Source organism: Cetorhinus maximus, chromosome 1, assembly GCF_964194155.1.
Source record: "Cetorhinus maximus chromosome 1, sCetMax3.hap1.1, whole genome shotgun sequence".
In the NCBI taxonomy this organism is placed as follows: Eukaryota; Metazoa; Chordata; class Chondrichthyes; order Lamniformes; family Cetorhinidae; genus Cetorhinus; species Cetorhinus maximus.
Genome location: NC_135879.1, coordinates 214,431,745 through 214,449,553, shown reverse-complemented (window position 1 = coordinate 214,449,553; position 17,809 = coordinate 214,431,745). Strand labels below are relative to the sequence as shown.

General features: G+C 43.0%; 2 protein-coding genes across 2 annotated transcripts in view; both read right to left on the bottom strand.

The window, feature by feature from the left end:
* Positions 1 to 2,265, bottom strand: part of hdhd2 (haloacid dehalogenase-like hydrolase domain containing 2) — a 34,389-nt gene extending 32,124 nt beyond the window's left edge. Inside the window, exon 1 of the mRNA XM_078552910.1 lies at positions 1,105 to 2,265. Within this exon, the coding sequence (XP_078409036.1) occupies positions 1,105 to 1,129 (25 nt within the window). The 5' untranslated portion in view covers positions 1,130 to 2,265. The remainder of the gene's footprint in view (positions 1 to 1,104) is intronic.
* A 1,348-nt stretch (positions 2,266 to 3,613) lies between these two features.
* Positions 3,614 to 13,284, bottom strand: ier3ip1 (immediate early response 3 interacting protein 1). Its single transcript, XM_078552932.1, has 3 exons — positions 12,899 to 13,284; positions 4,683 to 4,784; positions 3,614 to 3,959 (listed from the first exon to the last, which is right to left on the bottom strand). The coding sequence occupies exons 1-3, from the start codon at positions 12,987 to 12,989 to the stop codon at positions 3,904 to 3,906; spliced, it is 249 nt and encodes an 82-aa protein (XP_078409058.1). The 5' UTR covers positions 12,990 to 13,284; the 3' UTR covers positions 3,614 to 3,903.
* Between the last annotated feature and the right edge of the window lie 4,525 nt (positions 13,285 to 17,809).

Sequence of the window (17,809 nt, the reverse complement as noted above, 5' to 3'; positions counted from 1 at the left end):
AGCATAAAGTAAAACTAAAATCACACTTTCAGATATTCCAAGCTAGGAACTCAAGGGTACATGTTCTTGGTTGTGAAGAGCAAATTCAGAGTCAATATTAATAAATATTTTATTTGAACAGAGGCTAATCAACATCTGGAAGAGGTTGTTAGGAATTTTGTCCAAGGACAGAAAGTGGGTGTGACAATGAAATGGCAGGATAGGTATTCTTGAAGGTGGAGGTCAAAAGGGTCAAAAAAACTTTTAAATTTGTCAGGATGAGAGAGATACTTGCCTATCCTTAGCTGCCTGAAAAAGGTGGTGATGACCTTTCTCCTTAGACTGATAGAGTCCTGTCTTCTGTCACATTTCCAAAATCTGCAAGTACCATTCATTTAAACAACATATGTCTTTGTTAAAAAAGTCCATTTGGCCAATCAAGCTTGTCCTTTTTGATTGATTTGTCCTACTTATAGGACCTTCCTTCCTCATCTTCACAGAAAATGAACCTAGTTGCCTAATGTATTTTACTACTTTGCATTCTAGAAAATTCAGACAGAACTATTTTACTCGTTCACCCCAATAACTTTTAGATAGTTTAGATGTTTGAAACCAGAAGTCCAGTTTTTGAGGGTTGGTACCTGATGGTCAAAAGACAGATTGATTGATTGATTGACAGAATGGTTTTCAGTTCTTGCATTTTAAAGAACGCTGAGCTAACCTGCAAATTAACATATTTCACTATGATGGATATATTTCACATTCACTTGCTCTCAACTTATTTTTCAAATATTTCTCCTTCGCCCCCTCCAAAAATTGGCTTACAAATGGATCAAAATGGAAACTCAGCACATTACATGACTGCCTTTTAAATATTTCAGCATTATAAAAAAAAATTCTCTGAATCAATTCTGCGACTCAGTGAATTCTCCCCTCATAATTTTGAAAACAAAAATTCAATTAGGTCACCTCTGTTCCAATGAACAACCTGTGTTTGTTTACTCTTCCCTCATATGGTAAAAAGACGTCCTTTCCTTTAAAAACAAACACACCACCTTTAAAAAGAAATAACCAGAGCTTCAGCTATTAAAATAACATTCAATACAATCCTCCTCCTGATGTTACCCTGACATGGGCTGGTGTCATTCATTCATTCACGGCGCAGCACTTGTACTTCCGGCTGTGTCACCCGCTCGCGCTCCCAGGGCAACAGGCGCGTTCCTCCTCAGTTAGCGGTCTTCAGGCTTTGGACCTGTCTTCACCGCCTCATTTCCTTCCTTTTTTTCCTTTTTAACTGTCTGAACTGTGTTGACTACTGGCGTTCTTTAAACGGTATGTTTTATTTATTTATTTTTTTTACTTTTAATTTTTCTTTTTGCGCGACCGTTCGCGTCGACCTTCTGGAAGAAGCCAGGAGGATCGTGGAGCGTAAACAAAGTCAAGATGAGCCCCGTGCTGGGAAGGCGGGACCTCCAACGTGGGCTGGGAGGACTCGCACGCTCTGGCCGGCTGTGTGGCGGAGCAATTGTTCACTGCAAGTGATTCCAGTGTTAGCTTAAGCGTCATTTCGTTTGAATGTTATGTAGAGCCACTCTGCCTTTGCTCACCCACCAATTCGCTGAATTTTGTCCATCGTCCTGCGCTGGCTCTGTGAAAAAGCTATTTATTTAATCCCATTTTAATATTTTTTCTTCGGAATTTACGCACTTCCCTTTCAACAGTGATTCTGGATTCTGCTTCCATCATTCTTGTTAGTAGAGCATCCGTCCCATGTCAGAACAACCTAAAAATTCTTCCAAACTCCCGCTTTATTCATTCGGTGATGATTTTAAATTGATGTCCCATAGTCACATTCTCACTGACCAGTCGAAAAACTACCAGTGCTAGTAGTTTCTTGAAAGTCACCTTATGGCCATAAATGTTATCGTTGTCCTCATAAGATGGTATTGATAAAAGCAAAATACTGCGGATGCTGGAAATCTGAAACAAACACAGGAAATGCTGGAAAAACTCAGCAGGTCTGACAGCATCTATGGAGGGAGAAATACAGAGTTCACGTTTAGAGTCCAAATGACCCTTCTTCAGAGTGAAGAAGGGTCATACAGGCTTGAAATGTTAACCCTGTTTCTCTCTCTATAGATGCTGTCAGACCTGCTGAGTTTTTCCAGTATTTCCTGTGTTCGTTTATGGTATTCATTGACTTTTTTCTTATTTAAACCGCATTTTTAGGAGGGCAGAAAAAGTCAAAAGTCTTTTGGATGTGTAGAAAGTAAAAAGTGGATTTTCTCCAGAATTTCTAATCGTTGATAAAATTTCTATCCTCCACTTTCCGCAGGAGAGTGTCCAAAAATTAATACATTTTATCAAGCAGTTCTTGTTGTTGCCCATCCTTTGCCCCTGAATAACTTTCTACTGCCGGAGTCTTTAGTACTGCCAGCTCAGAAGATCCATTGCACACTTGTTCAGTAAAGTTCCTCATTCTGGATTATAATATGAGAATTCGTTATTAAACTCCACAAGAGTGTCTAACAACAACTTGCATTTATAAAGCACCTTCAACCTAGTGAAACATTTTAAAGCACTTTACAGGAGCATTACCAAATAAAATTAACACCAAGCCACATAAGATATTACAGCAGATAAGCCAAAGCTTGGTCAAAGATGTAGTTTTTAAGGAGCACCTTAAAGGAGGAAAGAGAGCTAGAGACATGAAGACTGGTGCTTAGAGCCTTGGCAACAGAAGGTACAGCTGCCAGTGGTGGACCAATTAAAATGGGCAATGCTCAAACGACCAGAAATACAGAGCATCGATAGCTCGGAGGGTTGTGAGGCTGGAGGAGATTATAGAGAGAGTGAGGGACAAGGCCATGGAGGGATTTGAAAACAAGAATGAGAGTTTTAAAATTGAGGCATTGCTTAACCACGAGACAATGTAGGTCACTGAAGCTGATGGGGGAATAGGACTTGGTGCGAGTAGAAGACAGGTAGCAGAATTTTGGATAACCTCGAGTTTAAAGAGGGATGCTGGCCAGGAGTGGGTTGAATGTGCAAGTCTAGTGGTAACAAAGATATAGGTAAGAGTTTCAGCAACAAGTAGGCTGAGGCAGTGGCTGAACACGGCGATGTTGCAAAGGTGGAAAAAAGTGGTCTTAGTGATGGTGCAGATGGCTGGAAGCTCTTTTCAGAGTCAAATATGACAATGTTGTGAACAGTCTGGTTCGGCCTCAAACAGTTGCCAGAGAAGGGAATGAAGTCGGTGGCTAGGGTACAGATTTTGTGGCAGGCACCACAAACAATGGCTTAGGTCTTCCCCATATTTACTTGGAGCAAATGGAGCTCATCCACTACTGTGTTGGACAAGCAAGCAGTCTGACAATTTATCACTCTGAAGTCACAGGGATGAGGAAATCACCAGTTTCCATTCCGTGCTGGGTTTAGACTGTGTGCTACCCTCCATGTATCCAACTCCAGCTCACATGATATCCATAGGACTCCATGGTATGCATCTTCCTCCACATATCCAACTCTGGCCTGTATGTTGCCTCCTCTGTAATACACTGATTTGTGCTCCACATTACTTACACCACCATGTAATACTGCGTGTAGATAAGTCAAAACAGCACAGTACAGAATCTAACTGCAAATTTCCATAGTTTAATTGGAACAGGACACTGAAAAGTTCAAATCATTTTTTGCATTGATCCCATTTTCTTTTAATTTTTATGTCTACAAAACACTGAAATATGTAATGTCATGGGTTTGCTTTTACTACAGTTCAGAGGAATTTTGAGGAAGATTGTGGAGTTAAACAGCAAAATATGTTGCAAATCTCCTCTAAACGGCAAAATATGTTGCAAATCTCCACTTATGTAGAAAATCCTGCATTCTCTCATCACCATAGTGTTGATGCTCTCTTCCAATTCTTCATCCAAAAAGTAATAAGAGTACAATTGTTATGGAGTTCAGTACTATCAATGGCACTAGAGGGAAAAAAATAAGGGACAGGTCAGTTAATTATTATTGATCATTGTGGCCATCTTATAACAACCTCAATAACTTATACTGATGATAACAGTTGACAAATGCATTGCACACTACAAAAACAGGTCAGCAGGTCCCAGATTCAATAGCCAGTTTGTACTGAATTAGTGGATTGTAGCCAAGGCAACATTGGACAGTGGTGGTGCTATAATTCACCTCAGAATACTGAGGCTCCAGAAGAGGGGGAAAATAAGCCAAGATTTCTGCTCACTATCTAGCGATTCCTGCTAGAAACAAGGATATCTAAAGAGAATAGGAGGTTCAACTGCAGTGGGCTGCAGTTTAATAGCCTGGCCTCACATGGTGAAATGTTGTTGAGTGTTTGGCGACTATGTAGTCATGCCTGTCATAGATTCAATCCCTTCAGGAGGTGGGAGGGGAAGAAGCTAGGGAGAAAAGGCAACACAAGATGCTTCACACCTTGGGTAAACAATAATGACTCTCCATTTCCCAAATGTTCAAGCGGAAGAATGGAAAAGATGACGAGATCAAGCAGCACCCTATATTTTCCCTGCGACCAATAAAAGATTGCAATTAAAACTTGGTGGCCATAATTTTTTTTAAATTATCAAAATTACTGTATAAAATCAGAGGAAGGTAGAGTTCAAAGTCTTTGCAGATTAAATATAATAGGGCTCAGATAACAGATCTGTAAAACTTACATCTCATCACCATTCGTACGGATCGGATTAGATTTACAAGCTGCGATTTAATCCCCGGCTCTTCTCCAAAACCACCAACGCTCTGGTCTGTCCCCCAGCCAACTACAAAGACATTGTCAAATGGAATTTAAATGAAATGTAAAAATCCATGTCACTTTAATTGTTTGGCAGTTTATTACTGAAGATTAATTACAAATAAAGATATAGCTTTACAATGGCCTTAATATGGAGTTTTTTTTTAATCATCAGAGCCCTTTTATAACAATAATTTAAAAGACAGAAACTATTCATCTCTGGGCTGGTTTCATTTTGAGTTACCTATCTTCCTCATTACAGAAATACTAAAAAAACGTACCTGGAGCTGACACCGTCAACCAGCCAAGTTCCCCTAGCCTGCCCCTTCATTCAGCAGACTTTCTGGTGCATCCCTTAGGCAGACACACTCAATACAGGATAAATTACATAAGAACAGAAGTAGGCACTTTAAATCCCTTGAGTCTATTTCGCCATTTAATGGGATCATGGCAGAACTGTGACTAACTTCATAAACCTGCCATGGCCTTAATACATTTGGATAACAAAGATCTATCACTTAGTTAAAAGTTACAGTTGACCTAGGATCAATTTCCATTTGCGGAAGAGAGTTCCAAACTTCTACCAACCTCTGTATGTTAAAGTGTTTCCGAATTTCACTCCTGAAAGGTCTGGCTAATATTTTTAGACTATGCCTGCTAGCCAATCAGTGGAAATAGTTTATCTCTATCTGCCTTATCTGCTACCCTTAATATCTTCAAACTTTAATCGAATCACCCCTTAACCTTCTAAATTTCAAGAAATACAACCCTAATTTGTGTTATCTCTCTTCTGAATTTAACCCCTGGAGTCCTACATTCATTCTGATAAATCTACACTGGATTCCCTCCAAGGCCAATATATCTTTCTAAGGTGTGGTGCCCAGAACTGCTCGCAGTACTCTAGGTGTGGTCTAACCAGCACTTTTGTGCAGTTATAGCATAACATCTAACCCCTGTATTCTAGTCCTCTAGATATAAAGACCAGCATTACATTAGTCTTTTTGATTATGTTTTGTACCTGTTCGTGATATTTTAATGATTTATGTACATGGACCTTCAAGTCTTTTTGGGCATCCACTGTTTCTAGCATTTCACCATTTAGAAAGTACCATACCCTGTTATATCCTTTTTCAGCCCAAAGTGGATAACCTCATTTTTGACTATGTTGAAATACTTTGAGCATTGTTTTGCCCATTCACTTAATATCTTTGTGGTTGACTCTTAAATTTCCTCTGAACAAGAGCAATAGGGATAGGCAATAAATGCTGGCCTAGCCATCGACGCCCACGTCCCATGAATGAATAAAAAAAAATCTTTGTGATTTCATGCTTAAAATACCACCTATCTTTGAGTCAATGGCAAATTTGGATATGTGATTTTCTATCCCATCACCTAAGTTGTTAATAAAAATGGAGTATAGTTGAGGCCCCAACATGTATCCTTGCGTGACACTAGGCACATACTGCCAGTTAGAGCACCTGCCCATTATCCCTACTCTCTCCGTTCCCTCAGCCAATTTCCCAATCAGGTCAATAATCTGTTCCACAAGCTTTAACTTTAGCTAACAGTGTCTTGTGAGGGACTTTGTCAAATATCTTCTGAAAGACAATATAAATAATATCCATAGACAGACAACTGGTCACTATTTTAGTCACCTTTTCAAAAAATTCAATCAGGTTTGTCAGGCATGACCTGCCTTTTACAAATCCATGCTGGCTCTCTTTGATAACTGAAAATTTTTGGGGTGTTCAGTAACTTTATTTTAAATAATGACTCTAGAAATTTTCCAACACAACGGTAGGTTAACTGGTCCCTGATTCCCTGGTTTCCCTCTTTCACCTTTCTCAAAGGAGTGACATGCAGAATTTTCCAACCAAAGGAACGGTTCCCGAATCAGGGGAACTTTGGAAGATTATGATTAGGGCATCTGCAATGTTCTCACCTACTTTAATTAAAACCCTGGAATAGAAACCATCTGTTCTTGAGGATTTGTCACTCTTTAGTGCCATTATCTTCATCATAACTGTCAGTTATGTGGAAGCCTTTGAAATGTGGATGTTAAGGCTTATGCTAAAAATTCCATATACACAACATAAGGCAAATGAAGAGGTGCTTGAAATTAAAAAGTAACATCCAGAAAATGTCAGTCTTTCGACCTTTTGATAAGAGCTGAAAAGCTACAGAAATCTCTACTAGAGGCAAAGTGGAGGGCAGCTGAAAGAGGGGTCAACCCAAGGGGTAGTTAGATGCTAGACATTAAAGAGCAGTTACAGACAAGCTACAGTGGATGTGTGAGCATGGCACAAGGCAGACAAGGGTGACATACCGTGACAGCTAATCTCCTGATAGCAGTGGCTACAAACAGCAGCAGCAACTGTCAGTTTCCTTACATTAATTTTGGTGATTCATTAACACAAAGTAATTATTCAATATTTGCCATTTCCTTATCTGTATTCGTATCAAATTATCAGTTTTCAAGGCTTCCACATTGCTCCTGACCACCCTCTTTTTCCTAATAATTGTAAAAGTTTTGTGTCTTGATTGTGATATCCTTTGCAAGTTTCTTTTCATACTTCCTCTTTGTTGCCCTTATTATCTGTCTTGTCATTCTTTGCAGTTCTTTGTCCCTCTCCATTTTTCAGGATCTGTGCTTTTTCATTGAATTTTCTATGCTTTTTCTTATTTCTTATTTATATTTTTGCCTCTTTAGGCATCCAGGGCTTTTTTTTTGGGAACTAGAGCTCTTGCCGCTTAGAAGTATAAATTGCTTATGCATCACATGAAATCCATTTTTGAACACCTTCCACTGATCTTCTGCAGTTTTACCCATTAACAGATTTGCTCAGTTTATGGCGGGCAATAGCTTTCTCATTGTGCATTTTAGTCAGCCTAAATCTAGATTCTTAGTAGCTGTTTCATTTTTCTCTCTTTCAAGCACTACTTTGAACTCAATCCTACTATGATCATTATTTAATAAATGTTCACGCACTTTTAGGCTGTTAACTAAATCTGGCTCATTACTAAATCTAATTTGGCCTGTCCCTTGTTGGTTGTAGGACATCTTCACAGAATCGCTACATCACAGAAGGTGGTTATTCAGCCCATCATGTTTGCTCCAGATCTTTGTAGGAGCTATTTACTTTGTGCCACTCCTCCTCCTCTCCATAGCTCTGCACATTTTTCCTTTACAGATAACAGGCCAATTCCCTCTTGACTGCCTCGATTGAACCTGCCTCTACCACACTCTCAGGTGATGCTTTCCAGATCCTAACCACTCGCTGCATGAAAAAGTTTTTCCTCATGCTACCATTGCATCTTTTACCAATTACCTTAAATCTGTGCCCTCTTGTTCTCAATCCTTCCACCATTGGGAACATTTTTCCCTATCTGCTCTGCCCAGACCCCTCATCATTTTAAATACTTATTGTTGCAGAAAACTATACTGAATGCACACGAATTTCACTCCCATTCTGACATGCGGTAGTCTGCTTATCTTAATATATAAGAAAATTAAAACTCACATTAAAACTGCTCTGCCTTTGCTACATGCTAGTCTGTTTATACAATCTACCACTTCACAGCTGCTACCAGGGGGCCTATACCCCAATCCCAACACAGTCTTAAATAATTTTTGATTTCTTAATTCTACCCAGAAAGTCTCAATTGCCTGTTTATATCCTCCATCATTTATGTGATTTCATCCTTAATCGCTAAGGCTACTTCTCCGCCTCTGCCATTTTCCCTATTTTTCCCGTAGACCTCATAATCTAGTAAATTTAGTTCCCAGTCTTGCATCTTGCAACCTTGACTCAGTAATGGCTGCCAAATTATACCCTCCAAGTTGGTGAGACCACACAGAGTACAGTTTTGGTCTCCATATTTAAGGAGGGATATATTTGCATTGCAGACAATTCAGAGAAGGTTCACTAGGTCGATTTCTGGGATGAAGGGTTGTCATATGAGGAAAGATTGAGCAAGTTAGGCCTATCCTCATCAGAGTTTGGGAGAATGAGAGATATTCTTATTGAAACATATGATATTCTGAGAGGGCCTGACAGAGTAGTTCAGAACAGCCATGCAGCCATGATCTTATTGAATGGCAGAACAGCTCGAGGAGCTGAATGGTCCACTCCTGCTTCTATTTAGTTTGTTCAATGCCTACTGATCCCTGTTTAACAGAGCTGTGGCAGCTGTGACAGTGGTTGCAGAGAGTGTAATCCTTCACAGTAATGAGGTGAAAGTCTTCTTTCTGCATTGCCAATAAAGGGTATAATGAAATTCTTGGGCTTTTCAAACCTAGTTTGAAAAAAATCCCTTAAAATCAGCCAAAACAGAAACAAAGGAAAGACTTGCATTTATATAGCACCTTTCAGCAGATACCTCAAAGTGCTTTACAGCCAATGAAATACTTTTGGAAGTTTAGTTACTGTTGTAATGTAGGAAATGTGACAGCCCATATGCACTCAGCAAACTTCCACAAACAGCAATGTGATAATGACCAGATAATCTGTTTTTTGTGATGCTGATTGAGGGATAAATATTTGCCAGGATACCCGGGACAACCCCAGTGCTCTTTTATGAAGTAGTGCCAGGGGTTCTAATGGGGCCTAGGGTTTAACGACTCAGCCGAAAGACTCCGGCTGCAGTGCTCCCTCAGTCACAGGATCACAGAATCACACAGTGCAGAAGAGGCCCTTTGGCCCATTGAGTCTGCACCGACACGTGAGAAACACCTGACCTACCTACCTAATCTCATTTACCAGCACTTGGCTCATAGCCTTGAATGTTATGACGTGCCAAGTGCTCATCCAGGTACTTTTTAAAGGATGTGAGGTAACCTGACTCCACCACCGTTCCAGGCAGCGCATTCCAGACCGTCACCGCCCTCTGGGTAAAAAAGTTTTTCCTCACATCCCCCTAAACCTCCTGCCCCTCACCTTGAACTTATGCCCCCTTGTGACTGACCCTTCAACTAAGGGGAACAGCTGCTCCCTATCCACCCTGCCCATGCCCCTCATAATCTTGTACACCTCAATCAGGTCACCCCTCAGTCTTCTCTGCTCCAACGAAAACAACCCAAGTCTATCCAACCTCTCTTCATAACTTAAAAATGTTTCATCCCAGGCAACATCCTGGTGAATCTCCTCTGCACCCCCTCCAGTGCAATCACATCCTTCCTATAATGTGGCGACCAGAACTGCACACAGTACTCCAGCTGTGGCATCACCAAGGTTCTATACAACTCCAACATGACCTCCCTACTTTTGTAATCTATGCCTCGATTGATAAGGGCAAGTATCCCATATGCCTTTTTCACCACCCCACTAACGTGCGTCAGGAACTATTTCTTTAAAAACCTACACTGGCTACACATCAAAAACTTTAATCTCTCACCATCTGAATGCATCATAAAAAAAATACGTTGGGAATTTGATGCAGAGGGAGGAAGGACGCAATGCTTTATACCTCTAGTACCTGTAAGTGGTTTCTGTAAGCTTGAGACACTTCCTCCTACCTCTCCCTGGACCATGACCCCACCACAGAACATCAAGCCATTGTTTCCAGGACTGTCACTGACCTCATCTCCTCTGGAGATCTTCCTCCCACAGCTTCCAACTTGATAGTCGCCCAACCTCGGACGGCCCGCTTCTACCTCCTACCCAAAATCCACAAACAGAACTGTCCTGGCAGACCGATCGTGTCAGCCTGTTCCTGCCCCACGGAACTCATTTCTCGTTATCTTGACTCCCTTCTCTCTCCCCTTGTCCAGTCCCTTCCCACCTACATCCGTGATTCCTCTGACACCTTACGTCACATCAACAATTTCCAGTTCCCTGGCCCCAACCGCTTCCTCTTCACCATGGATGTCCAATCCCTCTACACCTCCATCCCCCACCAGGATGGTCTGAGGGCCCTTAGCTTCTTCCTTGAACAGAGGCCCCAACAATCCCCATCCACCACTACTCTCCTCTGTCTGGCTGAACTTGTTCTCACACTGAACAATTTCTCCTTTAACTCCTCTCACTTCCTCCAAATAAAAGGTGTGGCTATGGGTACCCGCATGGGCCCCAGCTATGCCTGTCTCTTTATGGGGTATGTGGAACAATCCTTGTTCCAGTCCTACTCCGGCCCCCTCCCACAACTCTTTCTCCGGTACATCGATGATTACTTCGGTGCTGCTTCATGCTCTCGTCGGGACCTGGAAAAATTTATTAATTTTGCTTCCAATCTCCACCCCTCCATCATTTTCACATGGTCCATCTCTGACACTTCTCTTCCCTTCCTTGACCTCTTTGTCTCAATTTCTGATGTTAGACTGTCCACCAATATCCATTACAAGCCTACCGACTCCCACAGCTACCTCGACTACAGCTCCTCACACCCCACTTCCTGTAAGGACTCCATCCCATTCTCTCAGTTCCTTCGCCTCCGTCGCATCTGTTCTGATGACGCTACCTTCAAAAACAGCTCCTCTGACATGTCCTCCTTCTTCCTTAACCAAGGTTTTCCACCCACGGTCGTTGACAGGGCCCTCAGCCGTGTCCGGCCCATATCCCGCGCATCCGCCCTCACGCCTTCTCCTCCTTCCCAGAAACATGATAGGGTCCCCCTTGTCCTCACTTATCACCCCACCAGCCTCCGCATTCAAAGGATCATCCTCCGTCATTTCCGCCAACTCCAGCATGATGCCACCACCAAACACATCTTCCCTTCACCCCCCCTGGCGGCATTCCGTAGGGATCGTTCCCTCCGGGACACCCTGGTCCACTCCTCCATCACCCCCTACTCCTCAACCCCCACCTATGGCACCTCCCCATGCCCACGCAGAAGGTGCAACACCTGCTCCTTCACTTCCTCTCTCCTCACCGTCCAAGGGCCCAAACACTCCTTTCAAGTGAAGCAGCATTTCACTTGCATTTCCCCTAACTTATTCTACTGCATTCGTTGCTCCCAATGCGGTCTCCTCTACATTGGAGAGACCAAACGCAAACTGGGCGACCGCTTTGCAGAACACCTGCGGTCTGTCCGCAAGAAAGACCCAAACCTCCCTGTCGCTTGCCATTTTAACACACCACCCTGTTCTCTTGCCCACATGTCTGTCCTTGGCTTGCTGCATTGTTCCAGTGAAGCCCAACGCAAACTGGAGGAACAGCACCTCATCTTCCGACTAGGCACTTTACAGCCTTCCGGGCTGAATATTGAATTCAACAACTTTAGATCTTAAACTCCCCCTCCCCCCATCCCCACCCCCACCCCCCATCCCCACCCCCACCCCCACCCCCACCCCGTTTCTACCCCCCCCCTTTTTTTTCAATAATTTATATAGATTCTTCTTTTCCCACCTATTTCCATTATTTTTAAATCTAAAACTTTGTTAGTCTTTCCACCCCACCCCCACTAGAGCTGTACCTTGAGTGTCCTGCCTTCCGTTCTTAATTAGCACTTTTCTTAGACAATATCACCACCTTCAACACCTCTTTGATCCTTTTGTCTGTGACATCTTTTGATTATCTGCTCCTATCACTGCTTGCTTGTCCCTACAATCACCCCACCCTCAACTTCTCTCTCCCCCCCCGCCCCCCCACCTTAGACCAGCTTATATTTCACCTCTCTCCTAACTATACTTCAGTTCTGCCGAAGGGTCGTGAGGACTCGAAACGTCGACTGATTTCTTCTCCACCGATGCTGCCAGACCTGCTGAGTTTTTCCAGGTAATTCTGTTTTTGTTTTGCAGTAAAATCTTTGAGCATTCCTGCTTTGAATCGCTCCACCAGTGGTGGCCGTGCCTTCAGCGGCCAAAGGCCCTGTGCTCAGGAATTCCCTCCCTAAACCTCTCCACCCCCTTTACCCTCCCTTAAGGTGCACCTTAAATATCTCTTTTTTTTTTCTCTCTCGTCTGACCTAATACGTGTCATTTTCGTCTGTTTTTAAAATGCTCCCGTGAGGCGCTTTTGGGGGGGGGGGGGGGGGTGTTGTATTAGCCGAGAGGCGCCAGGGTGGGAGAAGTTGTTGTTGTTGTTGGTTGACTGTGAGAGCCCTGCCTGCGGTGTCCCTTTAAGAGGCCCCGCGGGGGCGACGAGTGTTCCCCGGCTTTTCCTGGTGAGAAAAAGGGAGGGTTGCCTGTCGGGTCGGGTCACTCACTCTTGTTGAGGAAGCGCTCCTCGTGCAGCACGGCCACGGCGTTGACGCAGAGCAGAGCGGCCTGCAGCAGCGAGTACAGGGTGAACGCCATCCTGACATGGAAGCGGCCCAGCCTCAGCCCCACGGCAAAGAGCAACTGCAGGCACCAGCCAGGCTACAGGAGCACACGAGGGACAAACCTCAGAGAGAGCGAGAGAGAAACGCAGAACTCAAAATATAGTCACTACAGCTAGCAACCAAAGAATAAGCCTTATGTTATCATGGCTTCTGCCATTTCTCCTCTTCTTAACCCAGTCACTCCACAGTACATCCTTCCTTCATGTATTTGTGCCCCTGCTTTTGAGGTGGATCAGCCATCATCTAATTTAGTGATCTTCACTTATCTCTCAAGGAAGGGCTGCTTTAGCCCAAAAGAGCCTGCAATGTGGGAGCCACGCCGACTACTTTCGTAGAGGACATTGCCTGATTCGCTCCTGCTTGCGATGGCACAAGGGAAGAAAGGGCACTCATTGAAAAGCAGAACACGTAGCTCTTTCTGGGGGAACGCAGGCTTGAAGTGGACTGACTGACTGACTTGGCCGCACCTCAGTGCCAGGGTGAGGGATTTGCCTGCGGGATGTGCTTTTCTCTCCCGGTGAGCTGGTGGCGCACTCCTGTACGCCACATCCTACTGCGATGGCGGCTGCCCCTTGAACCTTTCCAGTAGCCAACTGCATCAAAATGCCAGCAGGCGCCTCCCCGGGTAAAGGCTGCTGTTAGGATCAGCTCACTCCTGAAGAAACGGGCCTGCTTCCTGGATACAAGCGGATATCCACACACACACTCACTCAGTCCCATACACACACTCTCGAACTCCTACACTTTTATGTCTTGAGTCTGAGTTCACTAGTCAAGTAAACTCAAATTGCACGCCTTCATATACACTTGTTAGTTGATACTCACTATCAATAATGGAGACTGACATAAGAATAAACTGTGATTGTTTATTGCAACAGAAGGCAGAGCACCAAATCCTTGCATGCTCCAACAAGCACCTCCAGCTCTAAACTTAGTTAACCAGTAGCCCATACTGTACATTGATTGGTCAGTACTGTTACATGGTTAGTCCACTTGCATTCTCCTAAAGGTACGTGGTACTCCAATTTACCACATCCCTCCCCTTTTACTTAAAAAATGCAGCTGACAAACTTAATAACGTGAATTATTTACACTAATAGCTACTTGCAAATCAAGTCCCTAAGGAGGCTTTCTTGGACGTGTTGAGCGTCGCAGTTCAATAACCTCGGCTGGTTTTTCCGAGACTGCCTGTTCAGGGGACAGTTGTCCACTAGGTTCCTCAGTGGATGATTTCATCATCTTCCCGGTGCGGTCACATTCACTCCTGCTGCCCCTCCCCTTCAAGCTCAAACAGATAAAGGGCATCAAGCACAAAGCAACACAGAAAAAAAATGTTGTTTTTCTTTTCAAGGATTGTCAATAATTCCTCTTTTTCTTCCTGCGTGTCCTTTTCTTGGTAGCATTGATCCGTATCTCGGTCTTTAATTTTGCTATTGGCTGGACTTGACTCAAGCATGAGCTGAAAATGGGTGAGCTCAATAGTTGGGTTTTCTGACAGCTCTTCTGAGAACTCAGGGCCTTCTAGTTTTAAAACTACAGGGTTTTTACGCAGCTGCTGCTTCAGCTCTTTGAATTCTTTCCTATTCTCATTAATAGTTTCCTGGAGAATCTCATATCGTTGCACCTTCTCAGCTAATTAGTTCCTTAACGGGGCCAGACAGGTTTAACTCTTTATTTTCTTCTTCATATCTTTTCAGGGGCACAAATTGGGAGCTGAATTAATTTTGTAGTGCACAAAAGTCCTTTAATAGTTTTCCTTTTCTTTTCGAAGGATGCTGACTTCAGCTTGAACCATAGCTGTGGCAGGAAAAGCAATCAACTTGTTTGAATTGTCAATTGCCCACTGGGTGCCTGGATGCATTTCTCTCATTCATTTTGTGGTTTGTCACTGCAGTACTGTTGTTATTTACTGATCCGTACATGGGGCGGGGGGGTTTCCCGCCTTTCTGTGGAGTCCGATGTTTTCATGCCTTTTGTTGCTGGTCTGTCCCGCCCTACCAGATGGACAGCACCATTTTGTGTATTTCTTATAGCTTCCAAATTCCTAACAGCACTCTCCATGACTGTGGCTAATTCTAATGCTTATTGAAGTTTGGATTAGCTTTGGCTAGCAAACACCTTTGAATAGTATCATCTCCAATCCCGCATATCTGTCGGTCTCTCAACATATTGCTAATGAACATTCCGAATTCACAATGCTCACTTAAAGCCTTTAAAATGGCAACATCGTCAGCCAATGTCTCCCCTAGAAGCCTATCCTTTGAATTGAACTTGAAGCGCTGCATAGTGACTGAGGGCTTCGGTCTCAGGTGGTTTTGTACAATTTTTATTAACTCGTCGAAAGTCCTTGAGTCTGGGTCGCTAGGTGACGTGAGGCTGCGGATCAGCCCGTACATTTTGCTCCTGCATGTGGACAAAAGAATCGCCCTCCCCCCTGATGTGGTTAGCAGTAAAAAAAGAACACTAGGTGTTTGACATACTGAGACCAGTCATCTGAAATAGGGTTGAATGGATCGACACACCCAAACTGTGGCATGGTGAACAACTGCACTTCTCAGCTAATGACAAATTCAGTTGTTTGGCTGACTGTGGCTTTCTTGATTTTTTTTATTCATTCATGGGATGTGGGCATCACTGGCTAGGCCAGCATTTATTGCCCATACCTAATTGTCCTTGTTCGGAGGGCATTTAAGAGTCAACCACATTGTGTGGGTCTGGAGTCACATGTAGGCCAGACCAGGTAAGGACAGCAGATGGATTTTTGCAACAATCAACATGGTCATCATTAGACTTTTAATTCCACTTCCATCCCGTGATGGATTAATCAGAGTAATTTGTGCAATATACACTGGAAAAAGGGTCAGTAAAGATTTTGCTCTGAGCTCCCACCATAATGTGTGGACAGTTCACAGTTTGGAAACCACCAGAAAGATAGGGATGATGTCACACTGCAGGAGATTAGGTCTTGTACACATATGGATAAACATTGTAAAATATTTGGCATGATGTTTTATTCAGGTATATGTTTTAACTTTGCATCCACCACAATCGTGCCCTTTAACTTAGCAGTGCAACTCCACCCCAATTATAAGGCATAGGCAACTATTTTACTATTGCACCTCTGTAGCTTCCTATCCAGTTTGAATTTTACACTTAATGGCATCAAACTGCTTTGTTAGTAAAGTGGCATTTGTTTAAACATAGCTTTATTTACAGATTGACACACAGGGAAGCATTATTGCGGAGTCAAGCCGACTCTGGAGATCTTTAAAAATGGTGGGCAGGACCCGACTCTGGGATCCCTGCCTCCATTCCCAACGACGGCAATTTTTGCCCTATATTCCCAACCTGGCCGATTCCATTGAGGGGTAAGTGTCTCATACCCCTGCCCATCCGCAATTTTCGTGGCAACGGGCCAGCTCCTCGAGGCCTTGTGGTTCACAGCCCCTCAAAGGATTTGCAAAAGATAGTCTGTATTTGGGAACCTTTTGAAAGGTATGTTTATAAGATCTCCTTACAAACCTATGCTTCCTTGCTGCCACTTCCATGCTCTCATGGCACATAACAATGACAAGTCTTGAAATGCTCATGAAAATAATCACCCTTTCCGAAATCTACTTTGAAAATTTTTTTCTTACAACTCTATAAAAGTGTCAATCAGATCTAGCCATTATTGTATCAATAACAGAAGCTTTACCTCACTTCACACCTCTTAACCTTGTCCAAATAAACATACAGATATTGAAAACCGGATCAAAGAAAGAATAACATATTACAATCTCATAGAGATATCAATCAACCAAAGCCAATGTTCCACTTCAGCTTGTCCAAACAGACCCCTACTGAGCTAATCTATTAGTGAGTTTGGAGCTCAACCAAGCATTCATAATGAGGCCATCTGGAGAAACAGAAATATACCCACCTGTTTCTGTTGGTATAATTCCCAGATAGCCTCACTATAAATTAAAAACAAAAACTGCTGGAAAAAACTCAGCAGGTCTGGCAGCATCTGTGGAACATCTGAGAGAAACAGAGTTAATGTTTTGAGTCTATATGACTCTTCTTCAGGGCCATGGCTCTTAAGAAGGGTCATATGGACTCAAAACATTAACTCTGTTTCTGCCTCCACAAATGCTGCCAGACCTCCTGAATTTTTCCAGGATTTTCTGTGTTTATTTCAGATTTCCAGCATCTGCAGTATTTTGCTTTTGCCTCATTGTGGATGCCTAGTTGAGTTCCAAGACTCACTAATGAATTAGCTCAACAGGAGTCTGTTTAGACAGGTGGAAGGGGAGTGATTATTTTGATTATTGTCACTTTTATGAGTTTATAATAAGCTATTGTTTCTTTGATCTGTTTTTTCAATGTCTATGTTTATTTGGACAAGATTAAGAGATGTGAAGTGAGGTAAAGTTTATTTTATTGATACGATAATGGCTGTCTCTTATTGAGAATTTTGTAAGGTTGTAATAATAGCAGCAGTTTTTGTCAAAGGAGATTTTTCAATGGGTGTTTCTTCATGAGCATTTCAAGAATTGTCACTGTTACCATATGGCTCATTGGTTCTGTAAATAGGGCATACTGGGTGAGTGGGCATAGAGGGAGCATGGAGGCAGCATGGAGAGCATGAATGAGGCATGAAGGAGGCAAAGGGAATGGATGATGTGGGGAGGGCATGTGAGTGATGAAGGCTAGAAGGCCTAACAACCTTTAATACAATTGGGACAAAGTTCCAGAAAAATGAGGCGGGCCTTTTAACCAACCCACCTTGGCACTTGCCCATCTCTATGGCCA